The 19,017-nt window shown below is 37.7% G+C and overlaps 1 protein-coding gene across 1 annotated transcript in view; it reads right to left on the reverse strand.

Moving 5' to 3' along the window:
• Positions 1-2,604: 2,604 nt before the first annotated feature.
• Positions 2,605-19,017, reverse strand: part of WDR70 (WD repeat domain 70) — a 272,504-nt gene continuing 256,091 nt past the window's right edge. The window contains exon 18 of the mRNA XM_077763475.1: positions 2,605-2,783. Within this exon, the coding sequence (XP_077619601.1) occupies positions 2,696-2,783 (88 nt within the window). The 3' untranslated portion in view covers positions 2,605-2,695. The remainder of the gene's footprint in view (positions 2,784-19,017) is intronic.

Consider the following 19,017-nt stretch of genomic DNA (forward strand, 5'->3'; position numbering starts at 1 on the left):
GGGTTCAAACTACACACACAGACACTGGAAGGCTCTATGCGGAGGGATGAAATGATAGGTTTTAGTTTTAGAAAGCTAAGTCTGATGGCAGAATAAAAGATGTTACTTGAGGACCAAATAAAAAACAGGGAGATTAGTTGGGAGGGAGGCTCCTGGGAGGTCCTAGTAAGGGATAAAAGAGGAACTAAATTCTAGTGGGAGCAGAAGAGAAAGAGAAGAAGGTCAAATATAAGAGAGCCAGCAGACAGCATGGATTAAAAACTGGCAAATGTTTACATGGGAGGGGGTGAGGGAGAAGTCATTATTATGACTTCAATGTCCCTTATTTGTGTAGTTGAGGGACATGGGGAATATAAGGTTGTATGGGGTAAGATAATGAGGCCCAAGGGCCATGAAGAGTGTGAAGGCCTATGGAATACCAACTAGAGATGTCCACCCTGGTGATGGGACTACAGGTCCAATGAGCACCCACTATTCATCCAGTCCTGGTTCTAAGGTCCTCACTCACCAATTGATTCAAAAAGCCTATGGGTCCTTTATCAATCTTATGTGGACAAAAAAAAAAGTTTTTTTTATAAAATTCTCAAGTGAGATAGATCATCTCAAGCATAAAAAGGGCCACTTGTATTGCGGGTAACAATGAGAAAATCATCTTCATGCTAAATCTGTCTTTCTCTCGCCTTACATCATAGGCAGGCTCCACCAAGACTGCTATGATCAAGTTTTTATTCCCCCCTCCTCTCCAACCCTCCACGACAACTTTTGGCTGTGCAAGACGAATACTTCCATATGGTGCAATGTTTATGTTAAGACAGGGAAAAAATATGAAATGCTTTCAGTAAATTTCATCCAAGAAACAGTAGATTTACAAATGCTAAGCAGTTGGAACAAAATATTGGTCTGTAATTGATTCTGGATGAAGTATATTTCAACAGGAATAGGAAACTTGAGGCAGTTTGTTAATTAGTGATGCTTAGAAATCTTGGGTGTCTTTGTACAGCCCTCCCTGCTATCTCAGACTGATCACTTGACTTCCTGAATTTCTTCTCTTGTCTGTAAAATGGGTTAAGCAACTTTACCTACTCATGGGATTTTTTTTTTTTTGAGGATTTAATGAGCTATTACAAGTTAAGAGCTCAGAATGGTAGTCATGAGATAGTAGGCATGTAGCAAATGTTAGTTCTTACCTATTACCTATAAGCTAAGTGATGTGGGAAGAGGAATAGGAATGAAGATGGGGGTGGAAAGGAAAAAGGATAGAGAGCAAGTGACAAGAAAGGTTTTTAGGATGTATTTATAGAGGAATGTTCATTTCTGTCTCAGAACTGCAGGGGCAGGAAAGCTGTGTAGATGTGAGTAGTAGTTGTTAAAAAAGATTTGGGGAGGGGGTGGGTATGTGAGGCCTGCAACTTTCCAACATACATTTTGTATCATCATTCATTTTTTATAATTATTTAATTTACTAGGATAAATGAGGGCAAAAGAGCAGAAGGCAAGAGGCCTAAAAAATCCTGAATTTTCTAGCAGGGACTATTTGACATGCAAAATTATCCTAGGTCTGTGTGAAGCCAGGCCACAGAATTTTATTCTATTGACTCATTATTACGTGGACAAACTGCCAACTTTTGTTTTAGTTTTCTGGTCACAAAAGCACTAGGATCTTACAGAATGATTTTTTTTTTTTTTTTTTTTTTTTTTATNAGCCTGTCAGTGCAGAGACCACTTCAGATCCTCTGTTCCCCTCTCTTTGCCCCTTCTCCAACTTGTGCTCTCCCAAATATAAATAAATATTTTTTAAAAAAGAGTTGGACATTTAACAAACTGAGCCACCCAGGTACCCCTAGAATGATTTTTTTTTGCTATCTCCTAATTACATAGCTCTTACATATACAAAGCATTTCTACGCTTTCCTAACTTGATAGCGATAAAAATCTGGCAAAGTAGATATCATTAACTCTAATTTAAAATAGGAAATAATGTATCATAGATTTACTACATGCCAGGTCCTATATTAAATTAAATTAAAGGTCTCATCTAATCCTGTAACAAAACTATGAGGGCGGTATTATCATCATGTGAAGCTAGAAGAGAGAAGTTTAAGAACTCCCAAAGTGACCCAGACAGTGAAGGGCAAAGCCAAGGTTTGACCCCATATGGGACTGACTTCAAAGCCTGCTTCCTAAATCCTAACCACTGTATTCTGCTGCTTAAGGATAATTAGATACATGTTCTTTCCTAGTACAACAATGCTTTTAGCCTGACACAGCCTAATTATTTATAATCATGTAAACAACTATGGTGAAATTATACAGAAATACTGTATATGTCTATTTGATGTCTATTTCCATATTATGCTCCTAGAATTGCTCAAGACACATGTCCATCTCTATGTACATTTCCCTCCCCTAAGGTTATAAGAATCTCTACAAGACCAATAACTGTTGAATAAAGTTTCCAAATACCTAAAGTTCTTGGTAATAGGTTAAGAATCTGTTTCTCATTTATAATACAAATTCATAGTTGTAGTTAACAATATGTAAGCACAATTGTAGCAAAGGGTAGCTACCCATCTTTTGAATGGTTCAATAATGCAAAGTACAAAAGTTGCTCATAAAAATGTATTTTTTATTTCATTAAAAAAACCCTGTCCAATATCCCTCCCCCTCTCATGCAAACAGCTCTCATGTGAGAGTCTTCAAATTTTACGCTTTTTCCATTCCGGCTCATTCTTTGTTTCCTCATCATCAGATTCAACTTGGGCAAACATGGTTTTGGGCTGAGTCCTAAAAGAAAGTTAATGAAAAGAGGAAAAATTTAGTCGGCAAGTGTTTATTAGATTAGACCTTTGCTACTTTCATCAAGTGGAAGCACATTTGGGAATCCATTATATCTCAATTATTAAATATTAATCATTAAACTTCTGGCAAAGAGAAAGATAATGGAAATTTAATTATGTGCAAGAAAAGAGCCAAAGATTCTTTTAAAGGTTTTCTCTCTGTAGCAGACTATGTATGCTATCTTTTTCTTAAATAAAGCGAAAATGTATCAAATTCAGTACAGTCTTGAATATCCATAACCACCCTCTCCTTCAAACTCAGGCTAATTGGCATTGTCTAGGAGGCCAAACATAGTCACAGAGCAAGAATACACATGATCTGGGGCGCCTGGGTGGCTCAGGCCATTAAGCATCTGACTCTTGGTTTCAGCTCAGGTCCTGATCTCACAGTTCATGAATTCAAGCCCCTCTTCAAACTCTGCGGGTAGTGCAGAACCTGCTTAGGATTCTCTCTCCCCTTCTCTCTCTGTGCCCCTCCTCCACTCACACTGTCCTTGTCTCTCTCAAAATAAACTTTAAAAAAAAATAAAAAAATAAAATAAAATAAAAATTTAAAAGAAAAAAGAATACACATGATCTTTATTTATAGCTGTCTAGATTGTTCCTAGACTTAATAGTCCAAATATATGTGATTATGGTACACATCAACAAGAGAATGTGAGATAACAGCTTTTTTATTTAATGAGTCTAAAATAAGAGAGAAGATACATAGTAATTTGAGCACTGCCAGCAAAACCAGACAACAAAACAAATGGACACTCTCTGCACCCTGGGCACTGAAATGTCAAGCACTTTAGGATACATCACTGAGTATCGTTGCTGTAATACTGGCAAACAGTACATCAAGCAATCTTTGCATTAGGACTTTGCTTTGTAAACATACCTGGTTCAATGACTTTCCTTTTTATACCATTCACACAGAAAATAATTTCAAGAATGTGTCAAATGGTTATAATTTATGCTTCTTTTGGTCATGCTATTGCTGATTTCCTTCTAAAAACAGCTCTATCACATTAAAAGGAAATATTGAAACATTATATCTGAAGATGATATATTTTGGCTCACAACTTCATCTTGAACTCAACTCATATCATGGTAATTCCAGAATTTTAAAATAATGACAACAACAATTCCTTTTCTTTAACAAGTAAAAACAGGGCTAAAACCCTGCATTACTTGTTGCTGTTTTCTTATTATCCTGGGAAGAAGTATACACTACCCACATTCAAGCTCACGTTGCTCTGATGCAAGCCATGTACCAGAATTCCTCATGCAGGATAGTTACAACTCCTGTCTCTCTAATGACCCACACACCTACCTCAAGCCCAAGGTGTCCCCCCACACAATCCAGTCGGTTCAATCTCTTGTCACTTTGAGACACTTATGACATCTACAAATAAGTCACAGCTCTAACATTTCCAAAAACAGCTGTAGATTTTCAGAGGTCATGAGGTGCCGAATTACTAGAAAGCAGGACCCCTGGCCTTCCAGTATGCTACAATACGGCCACTGGGGCTCATTACATATTTCATCTTCTGGCAAAGCCGTGGACCCCTTACTTAGGTATGGACAAACCCAAACGGGTACAAATTTGTCTCGTTTAAAAAATCCTTTGAATTAGATGTTTAATTTCTAAAGAGAAAAAAATAACGGTCTCATAACAATATATGGCAGTGCTTCCTAGGACCCCAGTTCAGAGTTAGCTGCAGTGAGACTTGAGTACTAAGAAATTGTAATGGTGCTTTTATTGGATATAAAAAAAAGAAATTAAATGACAGATTACAAGAAGACTGGAGCTGAGAGCTTAAAAAGGCTATTTCAATTAAGTCACTACTCTCATATTCAACCTGCTTCCCAAAAGTATTTTTTTCAGGTTAGTAGCTAACTTGAAAGGCGTAGAATCGATGGAACTATTTCACAGGGGCCAGAAAGGGAGTAATAATTGTAAAGAGGCATGGGGAATGTTTTGTGGGGATGGAAATGTTATATAATCTTGATTGAAGTGATGATTACATAGTGCATACATTTGTTAAGACTTGAAATGGGTGCATTTTGCATTTTATTAGACAAATTATACCTCAATAAAATGACTTATAAAGAAAATCAAAACAACTGAGTAGAAGGTGAAGAACCAACGAATGAAAGAGTAAACATAATAATACAACACTCAATTTCCTAGTGGCCAAGATAAAGAAAAAGGAAAAATATTAATTTTTCAAAGGAGGTATCTTTTTCCCCAGCACTGAACTCAGCAAAATTTAATGAGTAAATCTTTATATAAGGATCACTTAAGACTGTCCCTTTGAATAACCAGACCATGCAGTTTCCTATGTCCTCTCTAGGTATTTTAACTTAGGGGATACGAATTTGTTTGGAAGGTAGAATGGTCTCTTTGCAAAACTCCATGAAATTTAGGATTTTAAATTCCATTTTTTATTTTTTTTAAATTTATTTATTTTTTAAATTCCATTTTTTAAAACAAATAACAGTATTGCCGGCAAAATAACCATATTATGTATGTATATGCAATATCAAATCATAACATTTAGCTTTCAAATAGCCAGGCTCTTCCCCCAGTTGCCAAAATCAAGGTATAAACTGGTGCCCAAATTCTTCCAGCAGTGCTGGTTTATCACTTTGTCTTTCATTTTATTGGCCCTGGTAGGGAACACCTGAGTGAAGGAAGTAGGCTCCTTTCAACAAATAGTGCTGGCAGAATTGTACCATATGCAATAAATAAAACTGGCCTCACCTTACATGATGCAAAAATTAACTCAAAATGGATCAAAGACCTAAACCTAAGAGCAAAAACTACAAAATACTATAGAAAAGTTTTATCACATTAGATGTGGCAATGATTTCTTTGATAAAAACGCCAAAAGCAAAAGCACAAAAGAAAAACAGGTAAATTGAACTGTATCAAATTAAAAATTTCTGTGTATCAATGGACACAGCTAACAGACTGAAAAGGCAACAACCTATGAAATGGGAGAAAATATTTGCTAATCATATATTTAGTAAAGAATTAATATCTAGAATAAAGAACTACAACTCAACAATAACAACAACAACAAAAATCCAAACAACACATTTAAAAACTGGGCAAAGGAGGGGCGCCTGGGTGGCTCAGTTGGTTAAGCATCTGACTTGGGCCAGATCATGGTCTCCTGGTTCATGAGTTTGAGCCCCGTATTGGGCTCTGTACTGACAGTTCGGAACCTGGAGCCTGCTTCAGATTCTGTCTCTCTCTCTCTCTCTCTCTCTGCCTCTCCCCTGCTTACACTTTCTTTCTTTCTCTCTCTCTAAAATAAATATTTAAAACAATTAAAAAAAAACTGGGCAAAGGACTTGAATAGATATTTCTCCAAATAAGATAAGCAAAAGACTAACAATCACATAAAAAGATGCTCAACATCACTAATCACAGGGAAATGCAAATCAAAACCACAATAAGCCCACCTCAAACCCATTAGGATGGCTACTATCAAACAAAAAACAAACAAAACCCAGAAAGTAACAAGTATTGGCCAGTATGTGGAAAACTGAGCCCTTTACACAGTGATGGTGGGAATGTAAAATGGTGCAGCCTCTAGGGAAAACAATATGGCAGTTCTTTAAAAAACTAAAAGTAAAATTACCATGTGATATAGCAATTCCACTTCAGGAAATATGACCAAAAGAATCGAAAGAAGGGTCTTAAAACGATATTTGTACACCCAAGTTCAGTGCATTATTCAGAATAGTCTGAAGGTAAGAAGCAACCTCACTGTTGTGGATAGATGAATGGGTAAACAACATGTGGTATATACACACAATGAAATATTACTCAGCCTTAAAAAGGAAAGAAATGCCGACAAATGCTACATGCATGAACCTGAGGGATATTTTGCTAAGTGAAATAGGCCAGTCACAAAAAGACAAATACTATAGAATTCCACTTCTGTGTGGTATCGAGGTAGTCATATTCTAAGATAGAATGCAGAACAGTGGTTGCCAGGACTCCGTAGAGGGGAACAGAAGAGTTGTTTAGTGAGTACAGAGTTTTAGTTTTGCAAGATGAGAAGAATTCTGGAAATTGGTTGCACAACACATGAATGTACTTAACACTACTGAAATGTATACTTTTAAAATGATTAAATTTTACCAAAATTAAAAAAAAATCTTTTTACTAAAAAAAGAAGAAAGAGCCGGACTCTTGGACTTGGGAATAAGGAAAGATGAACCCAGCTCTAGAGGAAACAGGAGGCACCGTGGAGAAGGTCTTAGCCTCTAATCTGGGGCCCTGCCTAGAGCAGTGCTCCTCAAACCATCTGTGGTGCAAGGCCAGTCTTTGTTTTCTAATTTCCAATCCCTTGCAGACAAATATACTACTTCTAAATAAATGGAAAGACTGCATGGGGCATATGGGTGGCTCAGTCGGTTAAGCGTCCGACTTCAGCTCAGGTCATGATCTCACAGTTCGTGGGTTTGATCCCCACGTTGGGCTCTGTGCTGACAGCTAGCTCAGAGTCTGGAGTCTGTTTCAGATTCTGTATCTCCCTCTCTCTCGGACCCTCCCCTGCTCATGCTGTCTCTCTCTCTCTCTCTCAGAAATAAATAAAACATTAAAAAATTTTTTTTAAATGAGAAGACTGCAAAGTACACATCCAAGTTTTTATTAGATTCCAAAAATATATCAACCTGCTACACAATTTTCTAAGTGCTTGCTTTCAATTCATGTGCTATCTCATGAACACCGGGCACTGGACGCCACTGAGTGGCACGTGAGGGCACCTTGCCTCCCAGGCAAAGCAGGGCTCTGAAATCAGGCTGAAAAGTAGGAATCTGACTCCTTAACATCAACTCTTGCACATGATGAGCTTCCTCCAATGTGGGAAAGTACTTCTCACCTCTGGAGAAGCCGGCCCTAGATGATGCCATAGAAGACTGGGTGCAGCATGGGGTTTGAGGCTGTACCCTCACAGGCCCACCCTTGAAGGAGCAGTCTTTACTTCTTGGGGGTTAGGCATGAGGAGGTGAAGGGAGCTGTGGACCACGGAGAGAAGTTTCCCTTGTTCCAATTCAACCTGCCCCTGACACCAACATTCTTCCAGCACAAGTCAGAGCCTTCTAAAAGAGCTACACGCTTGCTGAATAAAGACCAGGTTCTTCAAAAAAAGAGTATCTGACTTGAGTATACTACTGATCACCTCTGTCTAGTCTAGAGAATGCCAGTGTTTTATAGAAGCAAAGTGAGAGAATTATAGCTTTAAATCAGATAGCTATTCTTTCTTTTCAGCAATTTTTATCTTTAAATTTATTTCCAGTAGTTATTCTTTTGAAAAATTTTGGAAACTCATTTATGAGAAAGACCAAAAAAAAAAAAAATTCAATTTAGGATTATATAGGGCATTTAAAATGGATTTCTTCAGTCACTACTTTTTAAGACAATGAGAAACAGAGATGATTAAGCAGAGTTAGAAACAGAACCAAAAGATTTCTCCCCTGGGCAGGATGGTCTAATTTTCCCTTGGCATAGAAAACTACTATAAACATAAATCAACAGTGCCAAGCAGGAGTAAAACGACACATGAAAAAAAAAAAAAAAAAGTTAATGGATTTGAAAATGCTTAAAAGTTGGTCCAGAAATCCCTTCTTTTAAAATCAACGGGAAACCAACAAATAAACAACAACAAAAAATACTCCAAGTCTCTCTTAACATTGCCACTGGCCATAAAAATGGATTCTTTTCTGGGCTGCTTGAAGAAACGGAATGTGTACACTGATTTTAACACAGACTCTGTTGAGTGCTTCCCTAAGGAAGAGGAGAAGAAACCAAACCAAATGGGCAAGGGACACATGGCAGGAACTCAGGAAATACAAATATAAATAAATAACGGGCAAGAAATATTATCCCACCACCTTGAGAAAGCATTTCCATTACCGACCCATTACCTGTGTTCTATTAGATCAGTTCCTCCAGGATTCTATACTTCTTTTCTCAAGAGACAGGAAATTGTCAACTCAAACCTCTAGCATAAAATGCTATGGCAGATTTATGTCACTTGCTCAAAACAAAAGCCTATAAAGAGGCTGACTTGAAGATAAAGGAGGTAAGGGGAACATTCCATTCAGCCAAAGGTATAATTACTCCAGATGCTCAACAGGTTGGTGGGGACACGCTAAGCTTCACTGAGCCCCAGCAGAGTAACCCCCCTTACTGAGATCAGCATTATCCAGGCCACCTACTTTACTGGTTTGTGGGCCACACATACCCATTTTTCTAAGTATTAAATGAAAACTTAAGCTTACAAGAAGGCTGATGTAAAACTTGTGCTTTCCAATTTGATTAACTCACTTGGTGAACAGTAAACATTTTTCACTTGACTATATGTGTCAACTTTTTATTAGCCTTACCAAGACAAGGAGAACAGATTACATATCAACATAGTTATAATTACTAACCATTAAATAAACTCATCAGAGAGGGGCTGAAAGGTTTTTTTGTTTTAACTTCAGTAAACTCTGCATTTGCTAATAGTTAATATTTCATGAAGCAAATATAAAAGCTTAAGCAACTGTCTCTCGAATCTATAAATTCTGATTAGATGATACTTTGTGCTGAATAATTTTCCCCTTGGGACATTTTTAAAAACTGAATTGTCGGGACGCCTGGGTGGCTCAGTCGGTTGAGCGTCCGACTTTCGCTTGGGTCATGATCTCGCGGTTCGTGGGTTCGAGCCCTGCATCGGGCTCTATGCTGACTGCCAGCTCAGAGCCTGGAGCCTATTTCAGAGTCTATATCTCCCTCTCTCTCTGACCCTCCCCTGCTCGCGCTGTCTCTCTCTCTCTCTCTCTCTCTCCTAGAAATAAAAAAAAAAAACTGAATTGTCGAACTTATTTGTACGAAGTGAGTCTTTTCCAGCAACTGTGTGCTAACAGAAAAATGTCAGAAGCCCAATGAAAACTGAATCCCACCTTTGGTGTTTCTACCCAGAGGAATTTTGTATAGAACAGTCAGATTCCCCCTGCAATACTCTATGAGGGCATTTCTGGGGGACACTGTTTGTGTGAGAGATGTGAACTGTCCACAGGGCTGTCCTTTCTCTTCTGACTAAGCTCCAATCTAGGCCTTCTATGCTCCCTTTCTAGTGCTCAGGCCACAGAAGAACCTCAGAATGTTTTCAACTGCAATAGCAAGTCCACAGGTCACATTCTTGTTGATTGCAGATATTCTCCTCATAGGAATCATTCAAAGCGAGCTCTAGGGTCAGAGAATGAGTATGAGGGGAAATCACTCGTAATATTTAGTCATCAGTATGTGAGTAGAAACCACAAGCTTTTTTGGCTCAGGGCCCATTGTTTATTATGAAGGAAAACCTCAAAGCCAAAGTCAATTATAGCCATGACTTGACAATCTGACACACTTATTAACCCTGTTAGAATGAATACAGTCCAGATGAACTGTGACCCGGTCATCACAATTGCAGAATTATTAAGATTAAATAAAGGGCCTGACCAAAAGATTCCACTTGAAATGGTCCCTTCTTTCTGATGAAGAGCTAATCAAAGATAATTTTTTTTTAAATGTTAGGAATGCATAAGAAGATGAGAAGCAACAAGATGTTTCTAGATAAAGAATGTTCTATTTTCTTCAAAAACTGAACACATAATATTTTGGAAACTACATAAACATATCTCAGGCTCATTAAATAGGGTGCACTAACTCATAATGCCGGGCGTGTGAGTTCAAAGATGAGTGAGGGTGGGAAAAGGGACAACTGTAAAGCCTGTGGCAACTAGAAACAAAAAGAAATTGAGGAAAAGGAAAACAGAACTCTCTAAAATCACCACTACCTGTCTTGTCACCAAATAGTTAAACAAGTCAGAGCGAGAAAATCTTTGAAGAGTACGCAGGCCTGAAGGCACCCAGGTGTCATCAGTACTCTCTTCAGGCTCAGTTCACAGCCGAGTGTTACTGAAGCCCTGCTCTCTTCATTCCCCGTGGGGGAAACAGCCTCAGTGAGTGTAAGTAAAGTGTGGAGGGAGCACAACACCTCAGAACTTCTGATTCTTAGTCTAGTGTTCAGCTCTGCCATGCTGACTCACACGATAGTCTATTCAGCTTCACTTATTACTCAATTTTTTAAATAACTATTGGTTCCTTTGTGATGAGAAGCAGTACACCATAGCTGTCAAAAGCAGAAGCTTGACTCTGAAGCCAGACTGTCTGTGTTCAAATCCCAATTCTGCCACCTGCTACCTGTGTGGCTTTAGTCAAGTTATAAGCTTCAACTTCCTCATCTATAACATGGGAACAATGATACCACTTACTTCATAAAGATGTTGTGAAGATTAAATGAATATATATAAAGTTCTTACACAAGCCTGGCATGGTGTAAGTATAATAAATATGTCACTATTATTACACCTTTTGCTTTGACTATCAGGTGTTCCTCAGTTCATATAAAAAGTATGTTTTCAGGGCTCCTGGGTGGCTCAGTTGAGCGTGCAACTTCAGCTCAGGTCATGATCTCGCGGTTTCTGAGTTTGAGCCCCACATTGGGTTCTGTGCTGACAGCTCAGAGCCTCAGCCTGCTTTGAATTCTGTGTCTCCCTCTCTCTCTGCCCTTCCCTCACTCGCGCTCTGATTCTCTATCAAAAATAAACATTAAAAATTTTTTAAAAGTATGTTTTCAAAAAGTTGTATGTAGAATGTATTTGGTAAAATAATGTATATATTAAATATACTGCAACAGCTTGCTATTTAAAACATAGTTGGGGGGGGCGCCTGGGTGGCTCAGTTGGTTAAACGTCCGACTTCAGCTCAGATCATGATCTCACGGTTCGTGGGTTAGGGCTCTGTGCTGACAGCTAGCTCAGAGCCTGGAGCTTGCTTCAGATTCTGTGTCTCCCACTCTCTCCGACCCTCCCCTGCTCATGCTGTCTCTCTCTCTCTCAAAAATAAATAAAATATTGAAAACAAAAAAAACAAAAAAAACCCCCCAAAAAAACATAGTGGGGAAGATTATTTGGTTATCTGTCTTCATTATAAACCTCTATAATTAGAATAATCTACTGTGTACATTTGAATTATCTAAGTGTGAATCATTTATGGTTTATTTTAAATAATTACCTTTGTATTATTACTGAATTTTAGTGTGCAAAATAATCACCTGAGAAACTTCTTAAGATGCAGATTTCCAACTCCAAGCCCACAAAGTCCAATTGAGTTGTGAGGTGCAGTCTAGAAACCTGTACTTTTAACCACCTACCCTCACCCTTGACACTGACACAAGGCAGTCTACAAAACCACTCTGAGAAATGCTGGCCTGTATACAGGAATATGGTGGACAGGGACAATCAGTTACCTAAATATAACTCGGGGGAAAAAGTTATATTTCCCTCTGTGGGTTTATGTCTCTTCCTGACACAATAATATATAAACCTTTACTCACTTAAAGAATGACCTCTTTAAATATTGCCTAATGATTTAACATGACTTTAAATGGCTCCTTTATGGATGGGGATGATATTTTAATACACACACATATTCATGTATCCTGTATCTGACATGACATGCACACTGAAAACTCAATCGACCGAACCAGCAATAATGGCAGCTTCTCTGGCAAGAGAAATGACCATGGCTGACAGAGCTGTCAGACTGGCAGGCTACTGGCCAGGGTCCAGGCTCCCACGCACGTCCATCCCTGTCTGATGTGTAAGCTAATAGCATTCTGGATCTATATCCTGCCCACTCTCCAGCCAGCTCCTCCCCCACCCTCCAGCTACTTCTTTTAACAAGAAACTGTAACTGAATCTGGCATGTGTGGCTGAACAAGAGGCCTCTGTGATCCTGCTGTATTTTAAAACTTCCATGGCTATAACACTGCTAGCGCCAGGAATGAAACCCAAATACTCAATCGATAAAGGTAAAGTGCTCAAAGATTCTTTGTGATCACCAGTGGAGAACAAAGGTTTGTATATATCATGTGCAAGCCGGGAGATTTATGTAATGTCTAATTGTGCTCTTCTGTGATAAAGGCAGATACAGTAAATCTTCATTTCATCACTGACAGAAGTCAATTGCAGCGAAGAAAAACAACCAGACACACATTCTCAATTACAGTGACCTTTACAAAAAGATCCTTTTAAATATTAGCTTCCCTTCGAACACTTTGCCACTTGGCAGTAAACACTATACTCTAGCAGGTGAACACAGGAGAAATAGCACTTGCAATTCTGGCTAACGAATCACATGCCACAGACAGTGCCATGAACTTAGTTAGCAAGCAATAAATGGAAGGTGACAAAATTGGGTGGAAGGAAGGAGATGGGAGCAAAACACAGCAGCAGAAGGGTATATATTAAGAGAGAGCACAGTCCTCTGAAAAGCTCATTAGATTAGGGATCGAGAGAGCTGAAGTGCGGCTCCAGCTACAATCACTGTCCTCCTCACATGTGAGGTAAAAGACATGAGCTGATCTCCCCACTTTGCAGAGCTAATATTTAAACTAGCACATTATTCAACTGTAAATATAACTAAGTCACTTACAATGCAGGAAAATATCATTTGTTAATGGTCACCAAAAAACAAAAAGAATTGATGCTTCAATTAATTCTATTTAAAGCTAAAAATCTGGATGAAGAATTTCCCAAGAAAATACTAATCACTGAGCAGACTTGGAAGAGTAGGAAAATCCCAATAGAGTATTTATCAAGAGGGGATGGAAAAGAAAGTGAGAAATTAAGAAGATACTACTTAACTTCCCCTCCACAAAGCACCAGGGTTTCATAGTTTCACAGGTGAATTTTATCAACTCTTTACAGACTAGGTAGATTTAATGGTATTCAAAACAGTCTGAGAGTATATATAAAAAAATCATACAAAATTTTTATGAAGTCAGTCTGACACATGACAAAGAATAAACCATAACTATGTTAGGGGCATACCAAAGATGCAAATATAATTCAATATTAGGAAATTCAGTAATATAATTCATCATATTTGTTGATCAAAGTAGAAAAGTCATATGATCACTTCCACAGAAATACAATAAACAAATCCAATAAAATTCAGCATCTATTTCAGATAAACATACCTCTGGTCTTTGTATAGTATTTTCTTTGCATAGATGCTCTTACCTTGGATATCTACATGGCTTACTTCCCCATTTTATTCAAGTCAAAAATCACTTAGCAGAGGTTTTACCCTGATCTCCATAGCTAAAATATAGCACACTTTTCTCCCCCCAGGTACTCTACATGCCCTTATCTCTATTTTAGTTTTATTCTTTGCACTACCATCTAAAACTTATGGATTTATTTATTGGCTGTCTCTGCCTATTTGAATAAAGACTATTGTATCCTCATAACCTAGAACAGTACCTGATATAGGTGTTCAATAAATCTTTATTGAATAAATAAATAGAAGAGAAAGATGGATTCATCCTTAATGTCTTAAATGTGTTGGTTTTCATAAGTTATGCTTCATGAAGAAATATCATTGTTAGAAGTAATAAATGAATTCAGTAAAGTTTCAGGGTACAAAATCAATCCCCAGGAGTTGGTAGTGTTTCTATTCACTAATAAATAAAGTACCAGAAAGAGAAATTAAGAAATTAAGAAAATAACACCACTTACAATTGCACCAAAAATAATAATATACCTAGAAACAAACTTAACCAAAGAGGTGAAAGACTATACTCTGAAAACTATAGAACACTGATGAAAGAAATTGAAGATGACACAAACAAATGCAAAGATGTTCCATGTTCATGGATTAGAAGAACAAACATTATTAAAATGTCCATATTACTCAAAACAATCTACAAATTCAATGCAATCCCTATCAAAATACCAACAATATTTTCTACAAATCTAGAACAAATAATCTTAAAATTTGTATGGAACCACAAAGACCCTGAGTATCCAAAGCAATCCTGAGAAAAAAGAGCAAAAATAGAGGTATCAGAATACCAGATCTTAGTAAGCTGTAGTAATCAAAACAGTTTGGTACTGGCGCAAAAACAGACACATAGTTCAATGGAACAGAATAGAGATCCCAGAAATAAACCCACACTTCAATGCTTAATTAATCTAGGACACAGGAGGCAAGAATATATGGTGGGGAAAAGACAGCGTCTTCAATACATGGTGTGGGGAAACTGGACAGCTACAGGCAAAAAAAAAAAAAAAAAAAAAATTGGACCACTTTCTTCATACCATACACACACACAAAAAAAAACCCCTTAAAATGGATTAAAGACCTAGAAGAAAGCACAAGGCAGTAATTTCTATAACATTGGCTGTAACATTTTTCTAGATATGTCTTCTGAGGCAAGGGAAACCAAAGCAAAAATAAACAAGTGGGACTCCATCAAAATAAAACGTTTCTGCACAGCAAAGGAAACCATCAACAAAACTAAATGACAACCTACTGAATAGAAGCTATTTGCAAATGACCTATCCAATAAAGGGTTAATATTTAAAATATATAAAGAACTTATACAATTCAACACCAACCCCTCCCCCACACAATCTGATTAAAAATGGGCAGAGGATCTGAATAGACATTTTTCCAAAGAAGACATACAGATGGCCAACAGACTAATCACCAGGGACAAACTGATGGATGTCAGAGAGGAGGGGTGGGGGGTTGGGAAAAATGGGTGAAGGGGAGTGAACAGGCTTCCAGTTGTAGAATGAATAAGTCACCAGAATAAAAGGCACAGCATATGGAGTATAGTCAATGATACTGCAAGAGTGATGTAACAGGACAAGTGGTAGCTACACTTGTGGTGAAAATGGCCTAATGTATTCATCTGTCAAATCACTAAGCTGCACACCTGAAAGTAATGTAACATTGTGTGTCATCTAAACTCAAATTTAAAAAAATTTAATTAAAAAAAGTAAATTTAAAAAATTATAAAGGATGAGGCAAACTTATCATTATTTGCATATGATATACTTTTATGCCTGGAAACCACAAGCGAATGGAATGAAAAATTATTAAAAGCAACAGAAAAAAACATGGTAAGTAGCTGTATATAAAATACCTATATATACATTAATAATACATACATATTTGTATGACCACACAGCATTCCCATATACAAAGGAGTCATAAATTGAGCAGAAGAAAAGATTCTTTTTACAATGGTACATAAAGATAAACTAACTAGAAACAAAATTAAATGCGGCAGATCTATATAAAGAAAACTTAAAAATACTACTGAGAGATAAAGAGATGTGACTAAATAGAAAGACAGACCCTGCTCTTGGTTTAAAAGAATCAATACTGTAAAACTCCATCTAAAGTAATACATACATATAGCTCATTTCCAATAAAAATATCACCAAGATTTGAGGTAGGGGGAGGTGTTTCCTAGATAACTTAAAGTCAAGGACACCTGTAAAAATAGAAAAATTTTACTAAGAAGAATAATGAGAACAGGAAGTCCTACAACAATGAAAACAGTTTGGTACTGCTACTTGAAAAGACCAATTAAAGTCCGATCTCCCTTTGCTGCAGGCGTAGAGTGGCTAAAATGAACAAATCAGGAGACTACAGATGCTGGCGAGGATGTGGAGAAACAGGCACCCTCCTACACTGTTGGTAGGAATNAAGACCAATTAATAGAACAGAAGAGAGAGCCCAGAAATTGGCTAAAATTCATATACAGTGTGTATAATGATGTGATTTCAAATCAATGAGGAAAACTAGATCATTCAACTAAAAATTGTTACAGCAACTGGCAAACCAAGAGGAAAAAATTAAATTGGAGCACTACTGTGGTAGGCTGAAAACATGGTCCCTCCTGAAAAAACCACCTTAAATCTCTGGAAGCTGTGACTATTACCTTATTTGGAAAAAAAGGTCTTTGCAGATGTGATTAAGGACTTTAAGATGAAGAGATGAGGGGCGTCTGGGTGGCTTAGTCGGTTAAGCGTCCGACTTTCGCTTAGGTCATGATCTCGCGGTTCGTGGGTTTGAGCCCCGCGTCGGGCTCTGTGCTGACTGCCAGCTCGGAGCCTGGAGCCTGTTTCAGAGTCTGTCACTCCCTCTCTCTCTGACCCTCCCCTGCTCACGCTGTCTCTCTCTCTCTCCTAGAAATAAATTAAAAAAAAAAAAAAAACATTAAAAAAAAAAAGATGAAGAGATGATCCTGGATTATGTTGGGTAGGCCACAATGACATCATAGGTATCCTTGCAAGAGAGAAGAGGAGACCAACACAAAGCACAAGGCATTGTCAAGATGGAGACTGGGGCAATGTGGCTACAAGCCCAGCTAGCAGGCAACCTCCAGAAGCTCGCAGAGGCAGGGAACAAAATTTCCCCTAGGGCCTCTGTATGGAATGCAGCTCTGGTGACACCCTGATTTCAGACTTCTGGCCTCCAGAACTGTGAGAGAATTAACTTTTGTTTTTCAGGCTACAAAGTTTGTCGTAATTTGTTACAGTGGCCACAGCAAACAAATATACTTTCCTTACTCTCTTCACTAAAATAATCTCAGGTGAATAGATATTTAACTCTAAAAAATAATTTAAAAAGAGATATGAAATAGAAAGACGGGAGATCTGAAGAATTATCTTGGATAGGGAGGCCTTCCTAACTAAAACAAAACCCAAGAAGGAAAAACTTGCTAAATCTGACTACAATAAAATAAATTTGAGGGGCGCCTGGGTGGCTCAGTCGCTTAAGTGTCTGATTTCGGCTCAGGTCATGATCTCATGGTTTGTGGGTTCAAGCCCTGCGTCGGGCTCTGTGCTGACAGCTGTCTTCAGATTCTGTATCTCCCTCTCTCTCTGACCCTCCCCTGCTCATGCTCTCTCTCTCTCAAAAATAAATTAAAAAAAAAACATTATAAAATTAAAATAAATTTGATAGCACACTGTTCCAAATAGGTTTGTGTATGTTTATACAGAAAGTAAATTACTGAGGTATCTCCATAAATGTTGAAATAATACTGACCACTGATTATTAGGTGATATTGACAATGTATAATTTACAGGAAGGTGTCAAGATTTTACTTACTATTGAAGAGAATGAGACACTGAGAAGATAACTTTTAGCACCTACTGGATAGCAAGTCCTTGCTAGAACCAAGGCCAGGGAGCTGGCCTTAGAATTCCCAGGTTATTGTTCTAACTTTTAATGGCTGATTACTTTAATGAAGCATCTAACTTTAATATCATATGTAATTTTCATGTCTGAGAGTTTAGGTAATACATGTACACAATGAACAAACTTTCCGGCAGTGCTAATGGGCAGACTATGGAACTTGGAAGGCACCTTTCACTTTCACAACACATACCCCCATTCCTGTTCCTTTTCACTACTTAAAACATACCCACTACTTCCATTTCTTGTATCTCCTTCCAGAGGGAGTCCAGGTATAAATGAGCAGATATGTAAGTAGATACATCCACTGCTTAAAAACACAGGTAGACAGCATGTTTTACAAGCTGGTTTCTGTTTTTGTTGTAGGTTGGTTTTTTATTTAGGAGATTAGGCCACATCCATCCACATATATATCTTTATATATGGAGCCGATTCTTTATACTTTCTTGATAGCTTTCATTGTATGGATAGGTTATACTTTTCTAAAACAATACCCCATTGAAGGACATTTACATTGTTTGCAGTCTTTTGCTTTCCTAAACAATACTGAACTTAGTATCTTTGGACATACACATTTGCCCACTTGTGCAAAACTTCTAGAAATACAAATTTGCATTTTAAATTTGTATAGATAGTGCCAAATTTTTCTCCAAATGATGCTCACTATGTTTAGCAAATTTTAAAACATGGCTCTGTTTGTTCCTCTCTCCTCAGCTAATTTTTTTGTATGTTTCTAAACAAGTTTCTTTAAGTATTAAAAACCCCTAATAGTAATAGAAAATAATGACCCCATTAAAAACAGAAGTGTCAACAGAGTCACAGTTTATAAGCTTATCTGACTGCCAGTGATGTGTTGACATACATTAGCTTATACAAATTCTATACAAAAGGCAGCTAAGTGTGCACTATTTAGTTGGCCAGCCTTGATATGACCCTCTTAGCTGTTGTAATATTATCCAACTAATGGTTCAGAGATGTTCCATCTGTACTGTCTGGTTATTAGCACACACTGTGAACCACACCACTGACATGCCACAGTAAAGTCTGTTCTGCTACAACATGTATAGGAGAGATG

Source organism: Crocuta crocuta, unplaced genomic scaffold (genome assembly GCF_008692635.1).
Source record: "Crocuta crocuta isolate KB4526 unplaced genomic scaffold, BGI_CrCroc_1.0 scaffold4, whole genome shotgun sequence".
In the NCBI taxonomy this organism is placed as follows: Eukaryota; Metazoa; Chordata; class Mammalia; order Carnivora; family Hyaenidae; genus Crocuta; species Crocuta crocuta.